Source organism: Pungitius pungitius, chromosome 9 (assembly GCF_949316345.1).
Source record: "Pungitius pungitius chromosome 9, fPunPun2.1, whole genome shotgun sequence".
Taxonomy (NCBI): Eukaryota; Metazoa; Chordata; class Actinopteri; order Perciformes; family Gasterosteidae; genus Pungitius; species Pungitius pungitius.
This window is the reverse complement of record NC_084908.1, coordinates 21118137-21138576: the sequence shown is the minus strand read 5'-3', so window position 1 is coordinate 21138576 and position 20440 is coordinate 21118137. Positions and strand designations below refer to the sequence as shown.

Here is a 20440-nt window from a genome sequence, read left to right as displayed (position 1 = left end):
CACCAGAATGTCTTAAGTTGATTTCTCATATTTAAAGTACAGATATTTGTAAAGCATTGATATGTTTAATGAAGCTAAAGCTGAGATCATTGTGCAATAAAACCACCAAACACACAGACGTATACCACAGTTTAATTAAATTACATTCATTTCAAAATAAGCATATACCAAAAAAAAACAGAAATAGTTGAGTATTATTCAAAGACAATAACTAGTACTACTACAACTGCTGCTACTACACACAAACCGTAATACACACATTGATCCATATTAAAGGTTTACCTTGAATAAGGAATCGTTAGTGGCCATCAGATGTCTGACATACATGGAATTAGACTTGGTGTTTAATGACAGCAGACAGTATGACAAAAATATAGTGACATTTAAGCTATGGGTTAGTAATCTAAAGCTATGGTTTAGTTAGGTTAAGAAATAAAGATAAAATTAAAAATTAAAGTAAAGACAAAATAAAATTGAGATGGACTCCTCTCATTCACCTTGTGACTCTCCTCCTCCTGAATAAGTTCAACTTGTGTCTTCCTGACATTTGCATGTGTAGCCGTGTGAACCAATGGGGTTGTGTGGATTAGCCTCCATGAGGTGATTGGTGGCTGGAGGTCAGCAGGTCACAGAGGACTCCTCTCAAAAGGCCCCGTGTTGCAGCAGGAGGGACGTCTGTGGAGGAGATGGCTGCCATGACGAGTCTCGTCCTTCTGCTGTGGGCCGGTAAGTCTGCTGCTGCTTCCTCTGAGTGTCTCTCTGCTCCATGGAGCTCTCATGGTCCTCACATGTTCTCTGTGAGTGGTCTTCTGCTGCTGCTTCCTCTGAGTGTCTCTCTGCTCCATGGAGCTCTCATGGTCCTCACATGTTCTCTGTGGGTGGTCTTCTGCTGCTGCTTCCTCTGAGTGTCTCTCTGCTCCATGGAGCTCTCATGGTCCTCACATGTTCTCTGTGAGTGGTCTGCAGGTTCTTTCAGACCTTTAATTCTTGAGTCTTTCATCTTCTTTGTACACATGAAGCCCTTTGATAGACAGTAGTGTAACAGCAGGGACATTGTCTCTCTGCTGGAGACAAAGACAGAGAGTCAATGCACTTCCTGTCTTCTTTTCATCATCTCCACCTTTATGTTGAGCTTGTGTCCCTCTGGACTAAATGACCCATCACAGCTGCTAACATCTGTCTTTTGTCTTCAGTGAGAAGCTGAAGAAGGAATCTGCTCATCACCCAGAATGTGATGCAGAGTTGCTGCTAAATATAATATTGTATGATAAATGAGTATTTTATTTATTCATACACAAAGGTCTGATAATAAAGTATCTACAGCTGTGGAGCCTCTGGAGGTGGAGTGATGTACTGAGACACACTTCATGGGGTCCATGTAACATCTGGCGTCTGCACAACAGCAGCTGCAGCAAAAAAAGTCAGTGAGCAGAGTTACATGGAGGGATTGGACCATGACACATTACATTTAACATGTTCTTATTCAACAGGATTTTCATTATCATTCAGAAAAACTTTATTCTAAATCTGTTATTAATAAAAATGAATACATATTGTATTGATTAAATGTTTGTAAAGCCTAATAATAACTGTTATTCATGAACTTTATTTGTCTGAGATTTAACTTCTTTACACATTGATGTCAAAACTGCCAACAATTAATAACCAAATGTATCAAAACATGTGTAGTTTAAAATGTTATTTAACAGTGATTTTACTGAAAAACAACAAAGAACCAAACATAATAGTCTGCTACTCTTTAAGCATTATTGATCATTATTATAATAAATCATGACTCCTCTTGTAGAATCTGGTCAGTTTGAATAAAATGAAGATGACTCACGAGTGTTTTGTTCTGTTTTAAAAACACACAAACACATTTCTGTGATATTTAAATCCCCACTGATCAATATGTCTGATCAATATGTCTGATCAATATGTCTGAACCCAGCAGACGTCGGGCAATCTGGACCAGCAGCAAAGGCTCCAGAGGCAAAAAGCACCGTGGAGCCTGTGGATTAATTATAGAGGAGCCACGTTAGCGTCATGTTTTATTCTGAGCTGCTCATGAGAGGAACATGAGAGGAACCTGAAGCTACGTTCTCTCCAATAGGTCTTCAGTCTGCTGACCTGATTGTGTAATTCCTCAATAGAATGTTGTGGTGGAAGATTTTGCACAGACAATCGTAAAGTAAGAAACGAAAGGCTCTGAGTCAAATATGTCTTTCTCCGTTTATTTCCTTGCAAGTGAAGAAAGGTCACAACAGCCACGTGCTCTGCAGACTGTCATGAATTTTTGCCATTACATGTCTGAAAGAGTGCAATTATCAACAAAGAAAAGGGGGTGGGGGGGTCGATTTGAATAAAAACGTGTAGCATTTCCAACCTCCTACACACACAACTGAGCCCAAACCAGGTTCCTATCCAACAACTCTGTACTCCAACAGAATATAGAATGTAGAACAGATAAAATATTGCTTCATACTTGAGGAAAACTAGAGTGTTGTAAGTTGCTCCAAACAATGGACACGGCGGTGGCAATTTTTCACTTATTGATCGAAGCGAGAAGATAACAAAGAAAACGAGGCATCAAACCGTATTGGTCACTGAATACAGGGTCATGTGTATCATGTCTCTCACACAAACCCGGTCCTACCAGAATATCAGTTTAACCGGCAGCTTTCCGATGGAGTCTGATGTCGTTCCTTCATCTCGTAGGAGGAGCGTAGAAGGCCAACTGAAGCTCTCACAGATGAAGAGACTCCAAAGAGGAGAGGAAGCCAAGGGGGGGGGGAGGAAGGAGAGGAAGAGAAAAGAAGATAGAAACACCAGAGTGCCATGTTGGCCTCCTCCTCCTCCTCTTCCTCCTCCTCCACATCTACTCCCCGTCATCCTCCTTTGGTTCCTGATGGACGGAGACCGGAGCTCCACCTCGTCCTCCATCTTGTGTGCTGCAGACCTTTCTGGCTCTGGTTCTTCTTCTTCTGTTTCCCGTGTTGATGGATGCAAACGCCCCCCACCGACATCAAAGGGCTCTGCTGCACGAAGGTGCTCATTGTTCCAAAGTGTCTTTAGTAAAAGAGTCATGCGTGACATCGTACACTGAAATAAATGTTGAGTGATATTTACTTGAGAAAACTTAGGAAAGTTTTTGCACTTACAATTGTAAGTAAATTCTACAAGGGCCATCATCAAGTAAACTTTACTTGCAGATCTCAAGTTTCTTTTACTAGCAAAACTTAAGTAATTTACTGTTGTTTATTAATATGGTTATTGAGTTTTACTCTCCCATTCTTTGTAAGTTTTACTTAAACTCTTGAGTGCTTCGAACTGAAAAATCTCACCTAAAACCAATGGCTTTTCAAAATAATTTCTAAATACTTTTTCTAACTTTTATTTATGGACTATATTCAAGTAACATTTACACATTTGTAAATTTGCTAAACTTGTTCTTAATGTTTTTGTTTATTGAAACAATGGCTTCAAAAAAAATGAGGCAACTGTTGAATTTATAAACCCATTTATTTTCAAGTGAAAAAATGTATTTTTTAATCAAACAATTTCCAACACTGCACACAAACTTAACTAGTAACTTCCAGCAAACCCATCAGTGTTCCAAACTCCCAGAAGAGCACGAATGTTCGACAACACTTCAATCTTATCGGAAATCAGAAATGTCATCTTAGAGTGGCTAAAATGGGTTTGAGGAAGCTTGGTAAAAGGCACATATGAAGCCTATCTTTTGGATAGGCTTTTTAACCTTGAACTCTCAACAAAAACATTTGACATGCTTCAGGAAACTTCAGTGCATCTTAAAATACATGCTTATTATTGGTTTAACATTAAAACGTTTGATCTTAAAGAACAGTGTTTTGCCCTGAGGTTCTAAACGTCTGTGCAGAATATCTTGAAACTAAAAAGGGTTAGGCGTTTTTGGGGGATAACTCAGGTTCATGGCATATATGATGCCCATGAGCAGGAGACAGGCCTTTGCAACACTTCCACATATGTCAAGTACCTCAGTCCCTTCAATAACAATCGACACATCAATTTTGGATGCACCGTCATTTTCTTCACTTGTGTGGAAGACACAGATCCTCAGGACTTGCTAAGCCTGGTCCTCTTGAGCTTCCTCTCTGCTGATATCCTGTAAAATATGTGAATTCAAGCAGAATTCAGTGTCTTGTGAAAATTCAGTTTGAAATACATTTTTCTGATTCTGAAAATATTCTTCTTTCTCAGTACCGATAACAGCTTAAGTTAGCACTCGCTTTTACACCAACCTGTAGTAAATCAGGCCTTATGGACCTTATGCACAACTCTAGTGAGTCCTGAACTTTGGTAACACTGAATAATACAGATGTGCATGAAAAATAAAAAGTTGCAAACCACAAAGTGAGCCAAAAATAATTTCTTAATAAGTATTGGGACTTTTGATCATTATTATTTCCATGGGGATTTCATTTCAATTTTTTCCATTGGAGGAAATGGGCTCCCATATATATTACATTTCTGCTTGTTAAAATATATATAAACCATTTTTGAAAATCAAATTTGGAGAATATTTGGGGAAAAAATCATTTGTTCAAAGGGACCGAAAAAGGCTCCATTTAAAAAAAAAGGTTTTGATGGTTCAAGCAAGTTTTTATTTAAAGGTTAAGTGAATAAGCATTCAATATAATGTACTCAAGTGAACTTTGTGATCTGAAAATGTTTCAATTTACCTTGTAGTCCTTGAGTTCACCTGAAGACTCCCCCAGGAATTCCATCAGGGCGCGAATAATAGCCTCCCGTCTCGCTTCAACGTGTCGCTGTTTTAACAGACAGAAGATACTATATGAATTCACTAATCTATTGTTGTCAATAGAAGCAACATCCAAATTCATACAAAACTTTCATATCCTGGATCTACATTGGTTGGTCTTCTGCGGTCATTACTCTGAACTGCTGTAGGTTAAAGGAACACAGCGACTTATTGGGACTTTAGCTTATTCACGGAGTTACCCCCGGAGTTAGAACAATCCATACATACCTTTCTCATCTCTGTGCGTGCTGTAACGCTGTCTGACGGCTCCAGCATTAACTTAGCCTAGCACGGGTGCTTTAAAGTTTGAGAGAGTGAGTACTGAATTGGATGATATTTCATTGTTTCATACCTAGCCAGTCTCAGCTCAGACTTCAGACTTCTTGAGGTATCGACCGTTTCTTCTTCCGTTTTGGTTCTTTCGCGCCACTGGTATCTCTTCTTCTGTGGCTAATTTCGGGGTGCAGCGCACATGGCTCAGTGGCGCTCATCAGCGCCATCTATCGTTGGGGGGTTTTGAAAAAGGAAAGAACGGGTCTCGGCCGGATTGCTTTGTGTGTGAGAAATCGGATGTGTGGCGTGAGTGCGTGTGCAAACACGGGTGTCACACAGCGAAAGCGTGAGAGTTGGCAGCTCTGTTATTAATCATAGTCAGTCCCGGTTTACACACACACACACATACGTCTTACTGCAAGTGAAAAATAAAAGAGGTTAGCTGGTTAGCTAGCAACACGTGTCACACTGGCCACATTATCTAAATAAAGAAAAACACCGTCAACTTTTAAATTAAAAGGAGGTGCTCGACCGTTTGGGAGCTATACGTTTCATAACAAAATAAACCACTCGTTTTGTATACAATTAAGATAATTAATGAAAACGATGGTGGAGCTCATAACTTGTGCACTTACCAAGGGGACAGCAAGGTCTGACTACTGTACACCGGGGCGCACGACCCAAGTCCACAAGTAAGTTGCGTTTAGTAACCATGGTAAAATTAAGCTACAGTGATACGTGATGTGTGATAATGGCAAGTGGGATCATATTATATTTTAACTTCGTTACATATGCAGGAAAAACCCTGAATTACTTACCTTCAAGATAATTTAGGTGCTCCTGCCTCCATTAAACCTGACCGTCGTTGTCGTCTTCTTGAGTTTTGGCGGAAAACGGAGCGCATGCGTCCTGTATGCGCATCACAAGGCGCATGCGCGGATTCCAAACACCAACACTAATTAAACTTACTTGGCATTTCTAAGTTCATGTGCAATGACTATGAAACCTTTGAATATTACTTGAAAATACATAATAAAACGTACTCATCCCACACAGTTTATTTATTACTTGAATGACATATATAGTTTTACTTGAATAATTCCAGTTCTCACTGATACTTACAATTAGAAAGTAAAAATTATGACAGTTAACCTAATAAACATTACTACACCAAAAAATCCTTTTTTTCAGTGTACAGAGAAAACAACTGTTTGTGCGTTTACATTCATCACACATCAACAGAGCTACGAGGTGACTCCATTCTCCACCATTACAGCCTTTAAAGGTGAAATACATGATGGACTCCATCCATCAATCAATCACTACAGCTTGTACATGGCTCAGAAGCTGAACACGTGTTTCTAAGCTGTTTAGCACGTAGCTGTTGTGCCCTTCTTCCCCTTTGAAGGAAATAAAAGGAGAGAGACATCTTTGACTCACAAACGATTGTTTGTCCAAAATCTTCCACAACGATGTTTATTGCATTGTTTTGTTTTTGTAAAATTACTGTAAAATAACAAAGAAATCTACAGGTGTTTCGATACATTTTGATGATAATTGTTCGCCAGAAAGGTTTTGACATGAAGAACGTGTACACTAAGAGTTATAACTAGACAAGACCATGAATAGTCATAGAAAAACAGTCTGTTAATTTGTCTTCAGAGTGACTCAATAATTTTCTGAATGCTTCTGAAAGTTAAATGACAACATGCTGAAGAATCATCCAAAGCACCCGACGCATCCAGGTGAGGGCGTCTTAATAGTCGTCTTGATCCAATCCAAGTAAAACTTCTCACAGACTTTCACTGCTTCAGCTACTTTTGTGCAGGCAATCACACCAGATGTTACATGGACCCCATAAAGTGTGTCTCCGTGCATCACTCCACCTCCAGAGTCTCCCTGTGGAACAGATGGAGACACTTTTTAATCAGATTTTTTTGTACAAATCACAGAAAAAGATGTGGAGTTAGAGGCCGTGCCGACTCACTTGAGTCATATCCATTCCATCCTTTTTGTAACAGAATCCTTTTGTAGAAGGAAAATCAGGTGAAACGTCACAGGAACCACAGTCGTCCACATGGAAGTCCACGCATTGGAGAGGCAGCGTTCGATCCAAAGGGAGGGGTCCTGAATGAAAGAGACGGTGTTCTGATATGTTTAATTAATCAAATCTTTGTTAACAGTGTTACTAAACACACAATAAACTCAATAAACACTTATTTAAAAAAATAATACAACATAATTTAATAAACAAGATACATCTCACGTTTTACTTGATATGGGCCTGAAGACGTTCTTGAATGTCCAGAAACAGTAACTGTCTGCCCGCTGTAATGCATCAGAAGAAGGTTACATCTCCATCTGCAGTGTTTCTGACCTTCAGCTGATGTAAATGTGTGTATTTCTGTTGCATTCAGGTGTTCTTGGTCGTACTAGAAGGTATCTCAGTGTTCCTCATGGTGTTATGAATGAACTCAGTGGCTCCTGGATGGAACCAGGACCGTAAAATGACTCCATCAGCAGACCTCCACCCTCACAGCAGGTTTCTACTGACGTCTAGAGGAAGTTACTCATTCACTCACCTGTTGTAGTCTCACTGTATGAATGTATTAATCCAACATTCTAGTGCTGCTCTTTAACTACTAACTGCTGCTTTACACCTTGATCCTTCTTTCATGGACCACATTAAACTAGACCACATTCAATGTGTTACCAGGGGAGATGAAACTAAACTCTGGACTTCAGCTACTTGAGAAAGATTTCATGGTTGTTTGAGTTAAACAGTGCGTCTTAATAAAAGAAACAAAGCGCGTGACTCACTCTTTGGGATGCTGTGAACAGTCCGTAGGAAGAACTGCAGGTTGAACATCAGAACTCGGAACGCTTTCAGGCAGCTTCAGCAGCATGAGGTCATGTTTACCGTCTTTGTCCCGATATTTCTTAGGTTTGTCTTTGATGTCCAATTCTTTATTTAAACTTTCGAGTTTCCCTAAAACTGCTGTTATCTTCCTACAAATAGGTAGAAAGTACAGGGAAACATCACAGAGTTGTTATGGATACATATCAGTTCAATGTTAGTTACTGAACATTAACATTATTAATGCTGTTGCCATAATATTTACTTCATGAGTGGGAAACATGTAGTTATTATTTTTAAGGTAAAGTTGTCTCTTTCTCACCATCCCTTCTTATGACAGTGAGCCGCAGTCAGTACCCATTGATCACTGATCAGAGTGCCACCACAGAGAGATATTATGTTATGAGTTTTAATAATAATTAAAGCCACATGATAAGGACGCTCATTTGGTAAACAATCTCGACCTCCGATGACCCTCTTGTGCAGATCCACCTGTGAAGCCGCTGTGACACCTGGAACACAAAGTCCTGTGTTTGTCATCAGTGGAGAACAACAGATCAATAACTGTTGGTATAAATGGACTAAATGCTGCTGAACTATGTCTCCATTGGTCTATGAGGAGCAGACTGAGGACCATCAGGTCTTTGATGGCTTTAAAGGAGCCATTCATCAGTTCTATCACAGCGGGTCCTCAGAGTCCACCATGATGCAAAAAGGTGGAGATGAGGAAAAGAAGACAGTAAGTGTATTGACTCTCTGTCTTAGGGTTAGGGTAACCTGTCTCCAGCAGAGAGACAATGTCCCTGCTGTTACACTACTGTCTATCAAAGGGCTTCATGTGTAGAAAGAAGATGAAAGACTCAAGAATTAAAGGTCTGAAAGAACCTGAAGACCACTCACAGAGAACATGTCAGGACCATGAGAGCTCCATGGAGCAGAGACACTCAGAGGACGCAGCAGCAGAAGACCACTCACAGAGAACATGTGAGGACCATGAGAGCTCCATGGAGCAGAGAGACACTCAGAGGAAGCAGCAGCAGAAGACCACCCACAGAGAACATGTGAGGACCATGAGAGCTCCATGGAGCAGAGAGACACTCAGAGGAAGCAGCAGCAGAAGACCACTCACAGAGAACATGTGAGGACCATGAGAGCTCCATGGAGCAGAGAGACACTCAGAGGAAGCAGCAGCAGAAGACCACTCACAGAGAACATGTGAGGACCATGAGAGCTCCATGGAGCAGAGAGACACTTAGAGGAAGCAGCAGCAGAAGACCACTCACAGAGAACATGTGAGGACCATGAGAGCTCCATGGAGCAGAGAGACACTCAGAGGAAGCAGCAGCAGAAGACCACTCACAGAGAACATGTGAGGACCATGAGAGCTCCATGGAGCAGAGAGACACTCAGAGGAAGCAGCAGCAGAAGACCACTCACAGAGAACATGTGAGGACCATGAGAGCTCCATGGAGCAGAGAGACACTCAGAGGAAGCAGCAGCAGACTTACCGGCCCACAGCAGAAGGACGAGACTCGTCATGGCAGCCATCTCCTCCACAGATGTTCCTCCTGCTGCAACACGGGGCCTTTTGAGAGGAGTCCTCTGTGACCTGCTGACCTCCAGCCACCAATCACCTCATGGAGGCTAATCCACACAACCCCATTGGTTCACACGGCTACACATGCAAATGTCATGAAGACACAAGTTGAACTTATTCAGGAGGAGGAGAGTCACAAGGTGAATGAGAGGAGTCCATCTCAAGGCTTCAGGAGGAAATGTCCCTGTAAACCTTTAATATTTGTCAGAAATAGTTCAGACCAACAAGCATTAAGAGTCAGATGGTGGAGCAGAGGAGGACAGTACCTTCATCGTCCAGGACAGGATCAGAGTACACAAGAACCTCTGATGGTTGTTAAATGAACGTTAGCTGCAGGAGTTGTATGAGCAGGTACCACATTCCAAGCATTCTTTGAATAACACACGTTGGCTCCTGGGCTGCAGGTCATGATCCTCGTGTCCTGCTTTTAAGTCTTAGAATGTGTATTATAAGTAATGATTAGATATGACATCTGTGAAGAACATGAGAAGTTTGTTCTTAATGATCACTGTCATTACTGTCAACATTTAACCTTTAAGTAGTAGTAGTAGTGGTAGTATTAGTAATGGTATTTGTATACATGTAATATTGAACATTTTCTGTTTGGTTGCTTTCAAAAATTAAGATTTATCAAATTAATATATTTGATTGCAACATTAATATTCAAATTTTACTAAATGTAAAGTGAACTTTGTTTTTGTGCGTTTTGACTATGAACAAACACACACACACACACACACACACAGAGGTGATGATATATATACAGTATATATATATATATATATACTGTATGTGTGTGTGTGTGTGTATTCTTTAATGTGTCTTTAATTGAAGGCGTCCTCTGGCTCTGCTGTGTCTCCTGTCTCCGTCCCTCACAGTATTTCCACATGTACCTGTGTCCACTGAAGATCCACCTGCAGCTTTTTATTAGAGTTACTTAATGAAATGTTGCCAGGTGTCGTTGGCTGATAGAAACACAGCAGCTCAGGTGAGGACCAATCAGCTGTCTGTCCACACAGGCTTTATGGTGGGACACGTCCCCATATTTTAATAAACGATCCTTTTCTCTGTCTCATTGTTCCTTCACAAGAGGATCATGTGGATACATTACAGGCTGCTCCATGTCTCATGTCAAACTGTCCCTGAGCGAGACACCTAACTGCTCCCACTTCCTGTGTGTAAAATAATACTTATACAATAATGACGTCTTTGATGTTTTCTGGTTTATTTGTAAAGATGTATTGTAAAGAACAGTACATCTGTAGAGGACAAACAGGAGGTACAAATACATTGCCAATAAAGCTAATTCTATTCTAATTCTATACAGTACTATCTTGTCATGCTGGTTGAGGCCCTGGAACCACGAGCAGAAAAGGTCCAACAGTCTTTATTCCAAAGAACCAGGAGCTGCAAAGTTGTGCAAATCAGAGATGACGGTGGTGCAATGAGATGCTTTGGGGACCAAAGGGTTGTTGGTTCAAAGCCCAGAGGCTGCATTTTTCCTATATCATAATAAAAGACCCCTAACCCTGCTAGAATAGAATATCTGACCTCTCAATGTCTGACTAAATGTTCTTACTGTTATGTTTAAACTTCTAATCCTCTTGTTGTTTTTATATTTCATCTTGTAAATGAATAATACAAATAGAATGAAACGTGTGACCTGGAAATATAAGTGAGGACAATTTCCCATAATGCCGATAGTGAGATATGAGTGAAATATACAAGATACTGGTGCTTCTGTAGGATGAGGACTGATATCAGTGAGAACAAAGATCCTCTTGTGAAGGAACAATGAGACAGAGACAAGGATCGTTTATTAAAATATGGGGACGTGTCCCACCATAAAGCCTGTGTGGACAGACAGCTGATTGGTCCTCACCTGAGCTGCTGTGTTTCTATCAGCCAACGACACCTGGCAACATTTCATTAAGTAACTCTAATAAAAAGCTGCAGGTGGATCTTCAGTGGACACAGGTACATGTGGAAATACTGTGAGGGACGGAGACAGGAGACACAGCAGAGCCAGAGGACGCCTTCAATTAAAGACACATTAAAGAATACAAACATGTCTTTAGAGGTAATTTAATCACAAAAAAACCTTCCATTAAAAGTGAGTTTGTGTTTATGTAAGAACCTTCAACTGTGTGTGTGTGTGTGTGTGTGTGTGTGTGTGTGTGTGTGTTTGTGTGTGTAAAGGTTTTGGGCTCTTCATAGTCAAGTTTATTGTACATTTAGTCACATTGAAATATTTGTGTTGATTCAAAGAACCTGAAATAAAAAATCTTAAATCAATGAATCAGGATTATGCAACTAAAACAACCAAATTACAAACAAAAAAATATTACATGACCACGGTTACTGATTGAAAAAAATATGTCCACTGATCTCTGATAGAAGTGTAATTATTAGATTAGAATCAATGCAATGATTATTATGGGCAATTTTGCTGATTTGTGTATTTTCCTGTTCAATTATGGGGAGGCGGCCTCCTCTCGAATTGCGTAATCCCTCAAACACCCGGTCGAACAGCTCATGTTTTTGCTCAATGTGAGCATGTCTAATTATTGTCTCTATATGTCACCAATGTAATGTTTGTACAGTTGTATCACATGTCCTCACACCCCATAGTCTGGGTCCTGTATTTCACGTATTTTAGTCTTGTTAATCTGACATAACGCCGCGGTGAGGAGGCAGCTGGACTCCTGCTTCTCACTGCTGGAGGCTGAGTCAGTACCTCCGTCTGCCTGAAGGGGGCGTGTTGAGCACACAGGCTCCTTCTGCTGTTGTTTTTCTTCACGTTTTACGGACAGATAGCATAGTTAGCACGTGCTAGCTAAAACAGTCAAGTAACGTTAGCGAACGACAAGTGCAGCGCATCAGTCCTTTAAGACTGAAAACAGAGTCTGAATGAGACCGACCAAAGAAGAGCAATAATGTCTCATGAGACAAAGAGACTGTAGAAACTAAAACAAGATAAAGAGGACTTTTACTCCAAAGTCATAGAGATGTTTGTCCAGAAGGCGAATGTATGGAAGTAAATCTGTGCCATCGGGGGTTGAAATAAAAAGTTGATTGAATTTCTAGCACTGAATATTTATGCATTGAAATTATGTACCTGAATGTTTTTCAACATTAAAACACCGCAAAAAAATTCAACCTAAAAAAAAAAATGTTGAAATATTCTAAATGGAGGCTACAATATTCAACCCCAAAAAATTCAACCTTGGCACACCAACATCCGGAGGTTACAATATTCAACCCAAATAAATTCAACCTTGGCACACCAACATCCGGGACACTAAGGAACAGCAATCGATTCTAGATTCAAGATCAGGAGCGTGCGTCAAGCTAAAGGAGCGAGCACCCAAAACACCTTCGGCTTTGGATTGTAAACATGTCCAATAATAACGGGGCTTTAACTCTTCTTCATGTCATCAGTGTGGTTTGTGTCTGTAAGATTCCGTAATAGACAGCTGACATTTGTACATTAACAGACTGTGTTGGACATGAACTAAGCGGAAGTTAAACGAGAGCGTACAGCCGCTCACAATACGCCTCTTCTTCTAGTTTTGAATTCATTTAATAATGCTGAGATCCTTGGACAAGCTGTTAGGAGTGATTGGCGGAGTTTTAAAACCAGGAACGCGCTTGAAGAGGCACATGAGCCGCTGTATCGTAGTGGGGGGGCAGCGGCTTTAGCGGAGCGTGCAGACGCATAAACCCGACAGGACATGCAGGAATAACCGCAGTAGCGTCGGTGAAAGGATCTTTTTTCACAGCGGCACAAGCCGATCTCAGTTGGGTATTAAGCGACATTCAAAGTCCACGAAACGTTAAATGAGTCTTCATGGTCATGGCCAACTTTATTGAGGATCTGGCACAACACAGCGACCTGCAAGTAGCGCAGAGTCTTACATAAAGGGATGTACGTCTTAATGCGAGGCTTTAGAATTTATCTCAAAGGGATCCTGTATTTGCTCGTAAAGTCTGAAACGAGAACCCATTTTTCAGTGACGGTGTTACGTGCCTACTGGTTTTTGAACTACTGGTTTGGCTACGGGTGGGTGTTTGTTTTCCCCCGGCAGGCAGGTGTTGTCTGCCTCCGTCACTTGAGTCGTCACACATTTGCAAACATATTGTTCTGAAAATGTTCAAAAATGCATCCCATATCCATTGCAGCGATTACGATTGTATAAGTGAGCACTACGTCACTGCCACGTATGAAGAAATACATAAAAGAACATTTATTAAAAGTCCGCCACAACCGGGATTCGAACCGTGTCGCGCAAAATAACGTAGTGCCACAGAGCGGCTGTGCTACCCACTCGGCCAACCGAGCTTAAGGGAATTTAGTTGATTTGTATATTTTAATAGAGTTGTATATCGTCAGTGGCAAGCAAACGTTTTGGTTTAGGGTGAACATTATATGTTCTTTTATGTATTTCTTCATACGTTGCCACACTGATGGCATGAAGAAGAGTTAAAGCCCCGTTATTATTGGACATGTTTACAATCCAAAGCCGAAGGTGTTTTGGGTGCTCGCTCCTTCAGCTTGACGCACGCTCCTGATCTTGAATCTAGAATCGATTGCTCTTCCTTAGTGTCCCGGATGTTGGTGTGCCAAGGTTGAATTTATTTGGGTTGAATATTGTAACCTCCGGATGTTGGTGTGCCAAGGTTGAATTTTTTGGGGTTGAATATTTTAGCCTCCATTTCGAATATTTCAACATTTTTTTTTTTTAGGTTGAATTTTTTTGCGGTGTTTTAATGTTGAAAAACATTCAGGTACATAATTTCAATGCATAAATATTCAGTGCTAGAAATTCAATCAACTTTTTATTTCAACCCCCGATGGCACAGATTTACTTCCATACGAATGGACTTAACGTAATTTGGGAGACGTGTCTTCAGCGTGTTTTCATCATCATCATCCAACTTAAGCCACACAAGTGCTCGTGTTGCCTTCAGGCTCTTCATGATTTCACTACTTTCATCCCTGCAGTAAATGACCAGTTTTTCATCCGCGGGGGGTTTTCCTTGATGAAATGTATTTTATTTTAATATGACAACAAAAAATAACTCTTATTCAGGTACAACATTGTTCATCTTCCTGCTCATAGAAAACTACATTTCTGATCCAGTAGAAATACGTTATGAACCAATCTGACTATAACACTTTGATCTCAGTACCAAATAATACCTTTAAGAAGCCCCCCCCCCCCCACCCGAATTACATGAAGCTGACCTTTGAACAACAATGTGAATCTGTGGAGGGGGGCAGTAAATCCTCATTTAGGGATTTATTGCTGCTATGAAGCTTGATGTGAAGAAAGATCTAGTCCCATTTATCAGAACTGAAAAAGCAAAATGTATTTCATATTGTGAAACTCTTTTAGAAACATAACAAAACTCTGACATCTTCAACCTCAGGTCTGAAGGTCTGGAGGTCTGAAGGTCTGAAGGTCTTCTTTTCTGATCCTGCAAGAAACCCAAAACAGTTTAGTCCATATAAATCTGCAAGAGCATCGTGCAGCAAACAATTGAAATACTGAATACGACATTTCGCCACGTCTTCTTGTTCCATTAAATTTCAACCTGCAGAAGAAGAAGGAGCTGACTCAACAAAAAAGACCTTCTCTTAGGAGACTGCTGCTCGTGTCCCGTGAGAGACTTTTCACCTGAAGGTAAGTAATTACTAACATGCTCCAAATGGATGAATTCTCCTTTCACGCTAAAGGGACATTTCTTTGGGAGAATCCCCTTTATTCTCATTGTGTCTCACTGTGATTCATTCACTCTTTTGTCTTTGTTTGTTTGTCACAGGTGCAGCGAACGCTTCACTCTCCCAGAAGCAGCAGGTGTGAAACCAGCGCTCTCTGGCTGGGACACCTGGAGGCGCGTTGACCTGTCCGAGGACTTACCTCAGAGCAGCGAGCAGGGCTTCTTCTTGACCTTGGTGGGCTGAGGACAGAGGACGGCCCGGATGGCCTCGTCGAACACCGTCTTCAGGCCGCGTTGGGTCAGAGCCGAGCACTCCAGGTACTTCACCGAATCTGAGAGGCCACAAACGGAATGAATCACACCTGAAACCAGCAGATCCACCAGAAGACACCAACGTCTGGCCGACTGTCCTCTGCAGATCCAACGATACGACATTTAAGCTTCCAGCCTTCAACTCAATTCACTTTCATCTGATTTCATAACATCGTCAATGATGGTTTTCGTGCTTCTGTCAATCTGACCAATGAAGTTCAATATGAACTCGTATTACTTTTAACTCTCATATAAAGCAATCAGGCTTTTCTGTAGTAACACACATATTATACCTACTTTATTACCTATTATAATCCATTGGTTTTAATACCTATTCATAGATAAATGGGAAGTGATGTCAGTCACATTTATTTGTCCATCTCGTTCTTTTGCTACCAAACCAAAAGCGACCGGAGAAGGTGGAGCTGAGAACGTGGACACCATCTCTCACCGATCTCCTTGGCCAGAGCCAGGCCCTGAGGATAGGTGATCGGGGCCAGCTTCTTCTCCTTCAGCTTCTCAATGGTGTCCTTCTCGTCCCTCAAGTCCAGCTTGGTGCCCACCAGGATGATGGGGGTGGAGGGGCAGTGGTGACGGACCTCCGGGTACCACTGGAAATAATTCAAGAGAGACCAAGTGAGAAGGGAGCGAGGAGGGAGGAAACAAAGGCAAGTGGATGAGGAGTGCGACAGGGGGAGGAGGGCGGGTCACGTGACGCGTGCTTCTTTGACTCAGGTCTCCTGTCCCTCAGCAGTCCACATGGCGCGGCTCAGAGGGGACTCACCTTGGCTCGGACGTTCTCGTAGGACGCCGGGCTCACCAGGGAGAAACAGATCAGGAAGACGTCCTGCACGGAGAGACCAGGAGGTCAGAAGGACGCCAGATGGACCAGGTGGAGCATTGATGACAGGTGAGATCTGTTTGTGTGTGTGAGATCATGTGATCACCGTCTGTGGGTAGGACAGGGGGCGGAGCCTGTCGTAGTCTTCCTGTCCAGCTGTGTCCCAGAGGCCCAGGTTGACCGGCTTGCTGTCCACCATCACGTTGGCCGAGTAGTTGTCAAACCTGGGGGGGGGGAGAAAGGGGGGAGGGGGACCCTTGAGATCTTAAAGTTGGAGTCTCGTAGGACCAGAAACGAGCTCCTTCTTCTAAAGGTCGTGTAGCAGCAGCTCATGAAGCCTTCTGGTTGCAGTGATGATCACTGGACTACTACTAGGATCAAAGTATCTTCATTCCAGACTGTTTGGAGGAAGCGATCAGCTGGAGGTCTTGATGTCTACGCAGCGCTGCCTCCGTGTGGTCACATGGAAACACTGCAGTCCCTCATGAGAAGAACACCTCGTGTGTGCTTAGAAAACACACAACAGCTTTTAAAGACTCAAATGAACTCACACTTCTTTTCCTCTCGTTTGATTTGTTCATCTCATCCCATTTGAATAATCTTATTTTCATCATTGTCTTTGTTCTTGTCTCTAACTTTACTACCATCAGTGTGATGGTTTAATGCATCAAAGCTTTCATTATAGATCATCCCTTACATTTCACTCCTTTTTTACACTTTTTATTTTAACTGGAAGTTAAAGTTATTAAGTAAACTTACAGGCCTAAACCTGTCAGACGTGTGTGTGTGTGTGTGTGTGTGTGTGTGTGTGTGTGTGTGTGTGTATACTCACACGGTGGGAATGTACTCCCCGGGGAACGCGTTGGTCGTGTAGCTGATCAGGAGACATGTCTTTCCCACCGCTCTGAATCACACCAATAGAGAGACACACAGAGACACACAGAGACACACAGAGACACACAGAGACAGACACACAAAGTCCATCAACAGTACTCTACAATATATGAGTGTACATGTAAATATACACAGATAATAAAGGAGATTTTTATTGTATATATTTCTTGTCATTTTTCATTCAGCAGATGGTGCAGTTTGTTTTTGCAGTGCATTGTGGGAGAAATCTAATGTTTGATGGTGAAGTCACATTCAAACCTGATTCAGTGCATAAAATCTTCTCTAAAAAGAAGACGAGCTGTGAGGATAACATGAACATAACCTTGTGTTCTATGTGTTGTTACATCATACATCAGGTTGTAGAAGACAAAAAGCATCACGTGATGGTGGAGCCTAAAGAGCTGCTCCGGACCAGTTTCAACCTGCCCGCCCCCCCCCTCCTCTCCCCCCTCCCTCCTCTCCCCCCCACCCAGAATCCATGGCCTGGGGGGGGATTTACTGCCACAGTACACGTGGAAGAAGGACATGTTTAGTTATTAGCTTTAGTTAGTTAGCACAGCTAGTACTAGGCTACAATATTCATACTTGTACTTCACAGGTACTACTAAGGTACACAGAGCTAAATATAGTACTACATGGTTGTACTAGAACTAGTACTATTAAAAACGGTCAAAAGTTACTTAAGCCCTTAGTAAAACTACACTGCTGTGTTTGAGTCCAAATAGGAAGCGATCTGTTCCAGGCGTTATTTCTGAAAAAGGGAACCAGACAATCTGACCCCCCCCCCCCCCCTCCACCCTCCACCCCCCACCCCCCTGTCTCCCTCCACATGGTTCAGTCCAAACAGTCACAGTGAATATTCAAATGTCGTCAACTACACAGAACTGCTGAAAACGATGTATTGTGTCCATGTACACACGCATCGTGTTTTTGGACTACTTTCATCCTGGGGGGGGGGGGGGGGGCTCAGCAGACGTCATGTGACCTCTGACGAACATTTAACCGGTTTCAGCAGCAACGAGGAACGATATCGTGGCACAACTTGTCATTCCTCATCTTTAGAAAGATCCACTTCATGGATCCGTGGTTCTGAACATGAAAGCAGACGAGCCGGTGGGTCTGATTCCGAACCCTAAAGACGGATGCTGATTGGATTGTAGATTAGTGGAAACTAGAGCAATACGTTGTTCTCCTTTCTGCTCTCACACGTAACCCAACAGCCACGAGGCGACATTTCTGCGTGAGTTCATTGTTCAGTGAGGACGGGAAGAAGAAGAAGAGGACGAGACGCCGAGGTTTGTAAAGACTCCCTAATCAGCGCAGTGGGACAGACGTCCTCTTCTCTGTCCCTGCTGCACCTCCAACAGACCATGTGACTTAAAATGGCTGCAGAGGCTGCAGCGCGATGCTAAGCTAACCGCTAGCACAGCGAGTCACGTCCCGTTTTTTACCAAAAACAACAAATCTGGACGGAAGTGAGAGGCCAGATGTTTATTGTTCTTAATGTTCAGCTCCCTTTGTCTTTGTGTCCTTATTAAAAAGTTCATACAACATGTGATGAAAAGGTACTGCTTATTTTTGTGTGTTTTCCCACTAGAATCCAGTGACATGTGTCCATTTGTTTTTCAAAATAAACAGAAAACTGATATTTTTAGGCAATAAAACGCGTCGGCTGAGTTGAGGGGAATGTGTTCATTTGACTTTTAAAAGCTACGGAAACACAAGGGAAGTCACGAATAAATCAACAGGAGGATTTGACCGCAGACCAGCTGAAAACATTACGTTTGGACTCGTCTGTCCTGAGGGTGTTTCCTCCTTCCTACTTCCTCCTTCCTCCTTCCTACTTCCTACTTCCCACTTCTTCCTTCAAGAAGAAGTGGAAAACTCTGGACTGCTTTAATGTACAGAGTGAAACACATCAACGTTTTACAAATATGACTCTTTCGATGTGGTCAATTTTGACGCGGCGGGGAGGCCTAAAGTGGGGCACAGTTACTTCACAGTGATTGGTCCTCCAGAGAGGGAAGGCGGGGCCAAAGCAAGCAAACTCAGTTGAGCATGAAGCTGCTTTTTCTTCCTCACTGAGTGAGAAAAGAGCTCCGAAAACCAACAATGTTTGATCCTTGACTCGAGAGCTTCGTCACCATACGATTATATATATATACATAAATATATATACATACATATTATACACAGATATATATATATATATATATATATATAGAATATAATGCTATGGATGTTATTCTGGTTCCTTGCAGAATGATGCGATATTTTCGTTTACAATAAACGGAAACGTACAAAGGGGGGGTCACAGACTCGTCATGAGAAATTCAAAATAAAAGCGCATGAACACAGTCATTCGTCAAACACGACCAGCTTGTCTTATTGATTGACAGATTGTCACGGCGCCGCCCATCGCCACACAGGAAGCCAAGAGCGTACGAGGGTTGAGTTGGGGCAGAACGGGCGCTTTGTCGGGGTCAGGCTACGACTTTAGGATGAGTCCGTCGTCATGGTTACAATGACAAACACTCGGTGGCTGCTCGCCTCACAGAGACATCGATCATTGCTTCAAGGACCAAACGCCTCGGAAATAAAGAAACGTCGACCTGGAAATGGCCTGTGCAGTTCCGCCTCACAACCCCCCCTCCCCCTTCCCCCCCGCCCCCCCGCCCTCCTGACAGCCGGCCCTGTTTGCCCCACCTTGAAGACAGAGTTTTAATCTCTGAGCAGACGGACCCACACTCCACCGCGAAGCGTCTCCCCCGTAGCTTCCATCCAGCTGTTGCGTGTCCCAGCATGCCGCGCTGCACCGTAACCACCACCAAGCCTCAGCAGCTCAGCCCGAGGCCGCGCCACCATTTCTATCCAACAACCCCTGACCCCTGACCCCCCCCCCCCTTCCCCCGGGTCAGCGGCTGTGGAAAGCAGCTGGAGGAATAACGGAGTAAGAGAAGAAGAAGAAGAAGAAGAAGAAGAAGAATGGCGTACCCATCTCCCACGACCACACACTTGATCGCCTGCATCCTGTTCCGCTGCGTCGGGCTCTTCACTGACAGCGAGCGCGCTGCCAGACGCACATCAGCATGCGAGGACAGGAAGTGTTGCACACCTCCCTCCCTCCCTCCCCCTTCC

The 20440-nt window shown here is 42.6% G+C and overlaps 1 protein-coding gene and 1 long non-coding RNA gene across 3 annotated transcripts; both read right to left on the bottom strand.

Annotated features, from left to right (window-relative positions):
- Positions 1–3762: 3762 nt before the first annotated feature.
- LOC119194209 (uncharacterized) lies at positions 3763–6265 on the bottom strand. Of its 2 annotated transcripts, none has more exons than XR_009956936.1 (3): positions 5033–6265; positions 4725–4811; positions 3763–4147 (listed from the first exon to the last, which is right to left on the bottom strand). It is a non-coding gene; the product is annotated as an uncharacterized LOC119194209 (long non-coding RNA). The 2 variants fall into 2 exon arrangements; XR_009956937.1 differs by having other exon boundaries at positions 5157–6265.
- An 8296-nt stretch (positions 6266–14561) lies between these two features.
- rac2 (Rac family small GTPase 2) lies at positions 14562–20424 on the bottom strand. Its single transcript, XM_037472170.2, has 7 exons — positions 20297–20424; positions 17241–17312; positions 16515–16632; positions 16352–16414; positions 16019–16178; positions 15456–15587; positions 14562–15012 (listed from the first exon to the last, which is right to left on the bottom strand). The coding sequence occupies exons 1-6, from the start codon at positions 20329–20331 to the stop codon at positions 15457–15459; spliced, it is 579 nt and encodes a 192-aa protein (XP_037328067.1). The 5' UTR covers positions 20332–20424; the 3' UTR covers positions 14562–15012; position 15456.
- Between the last annotated feature and the right edge of the window lie 16 nt (positions 20425–20440).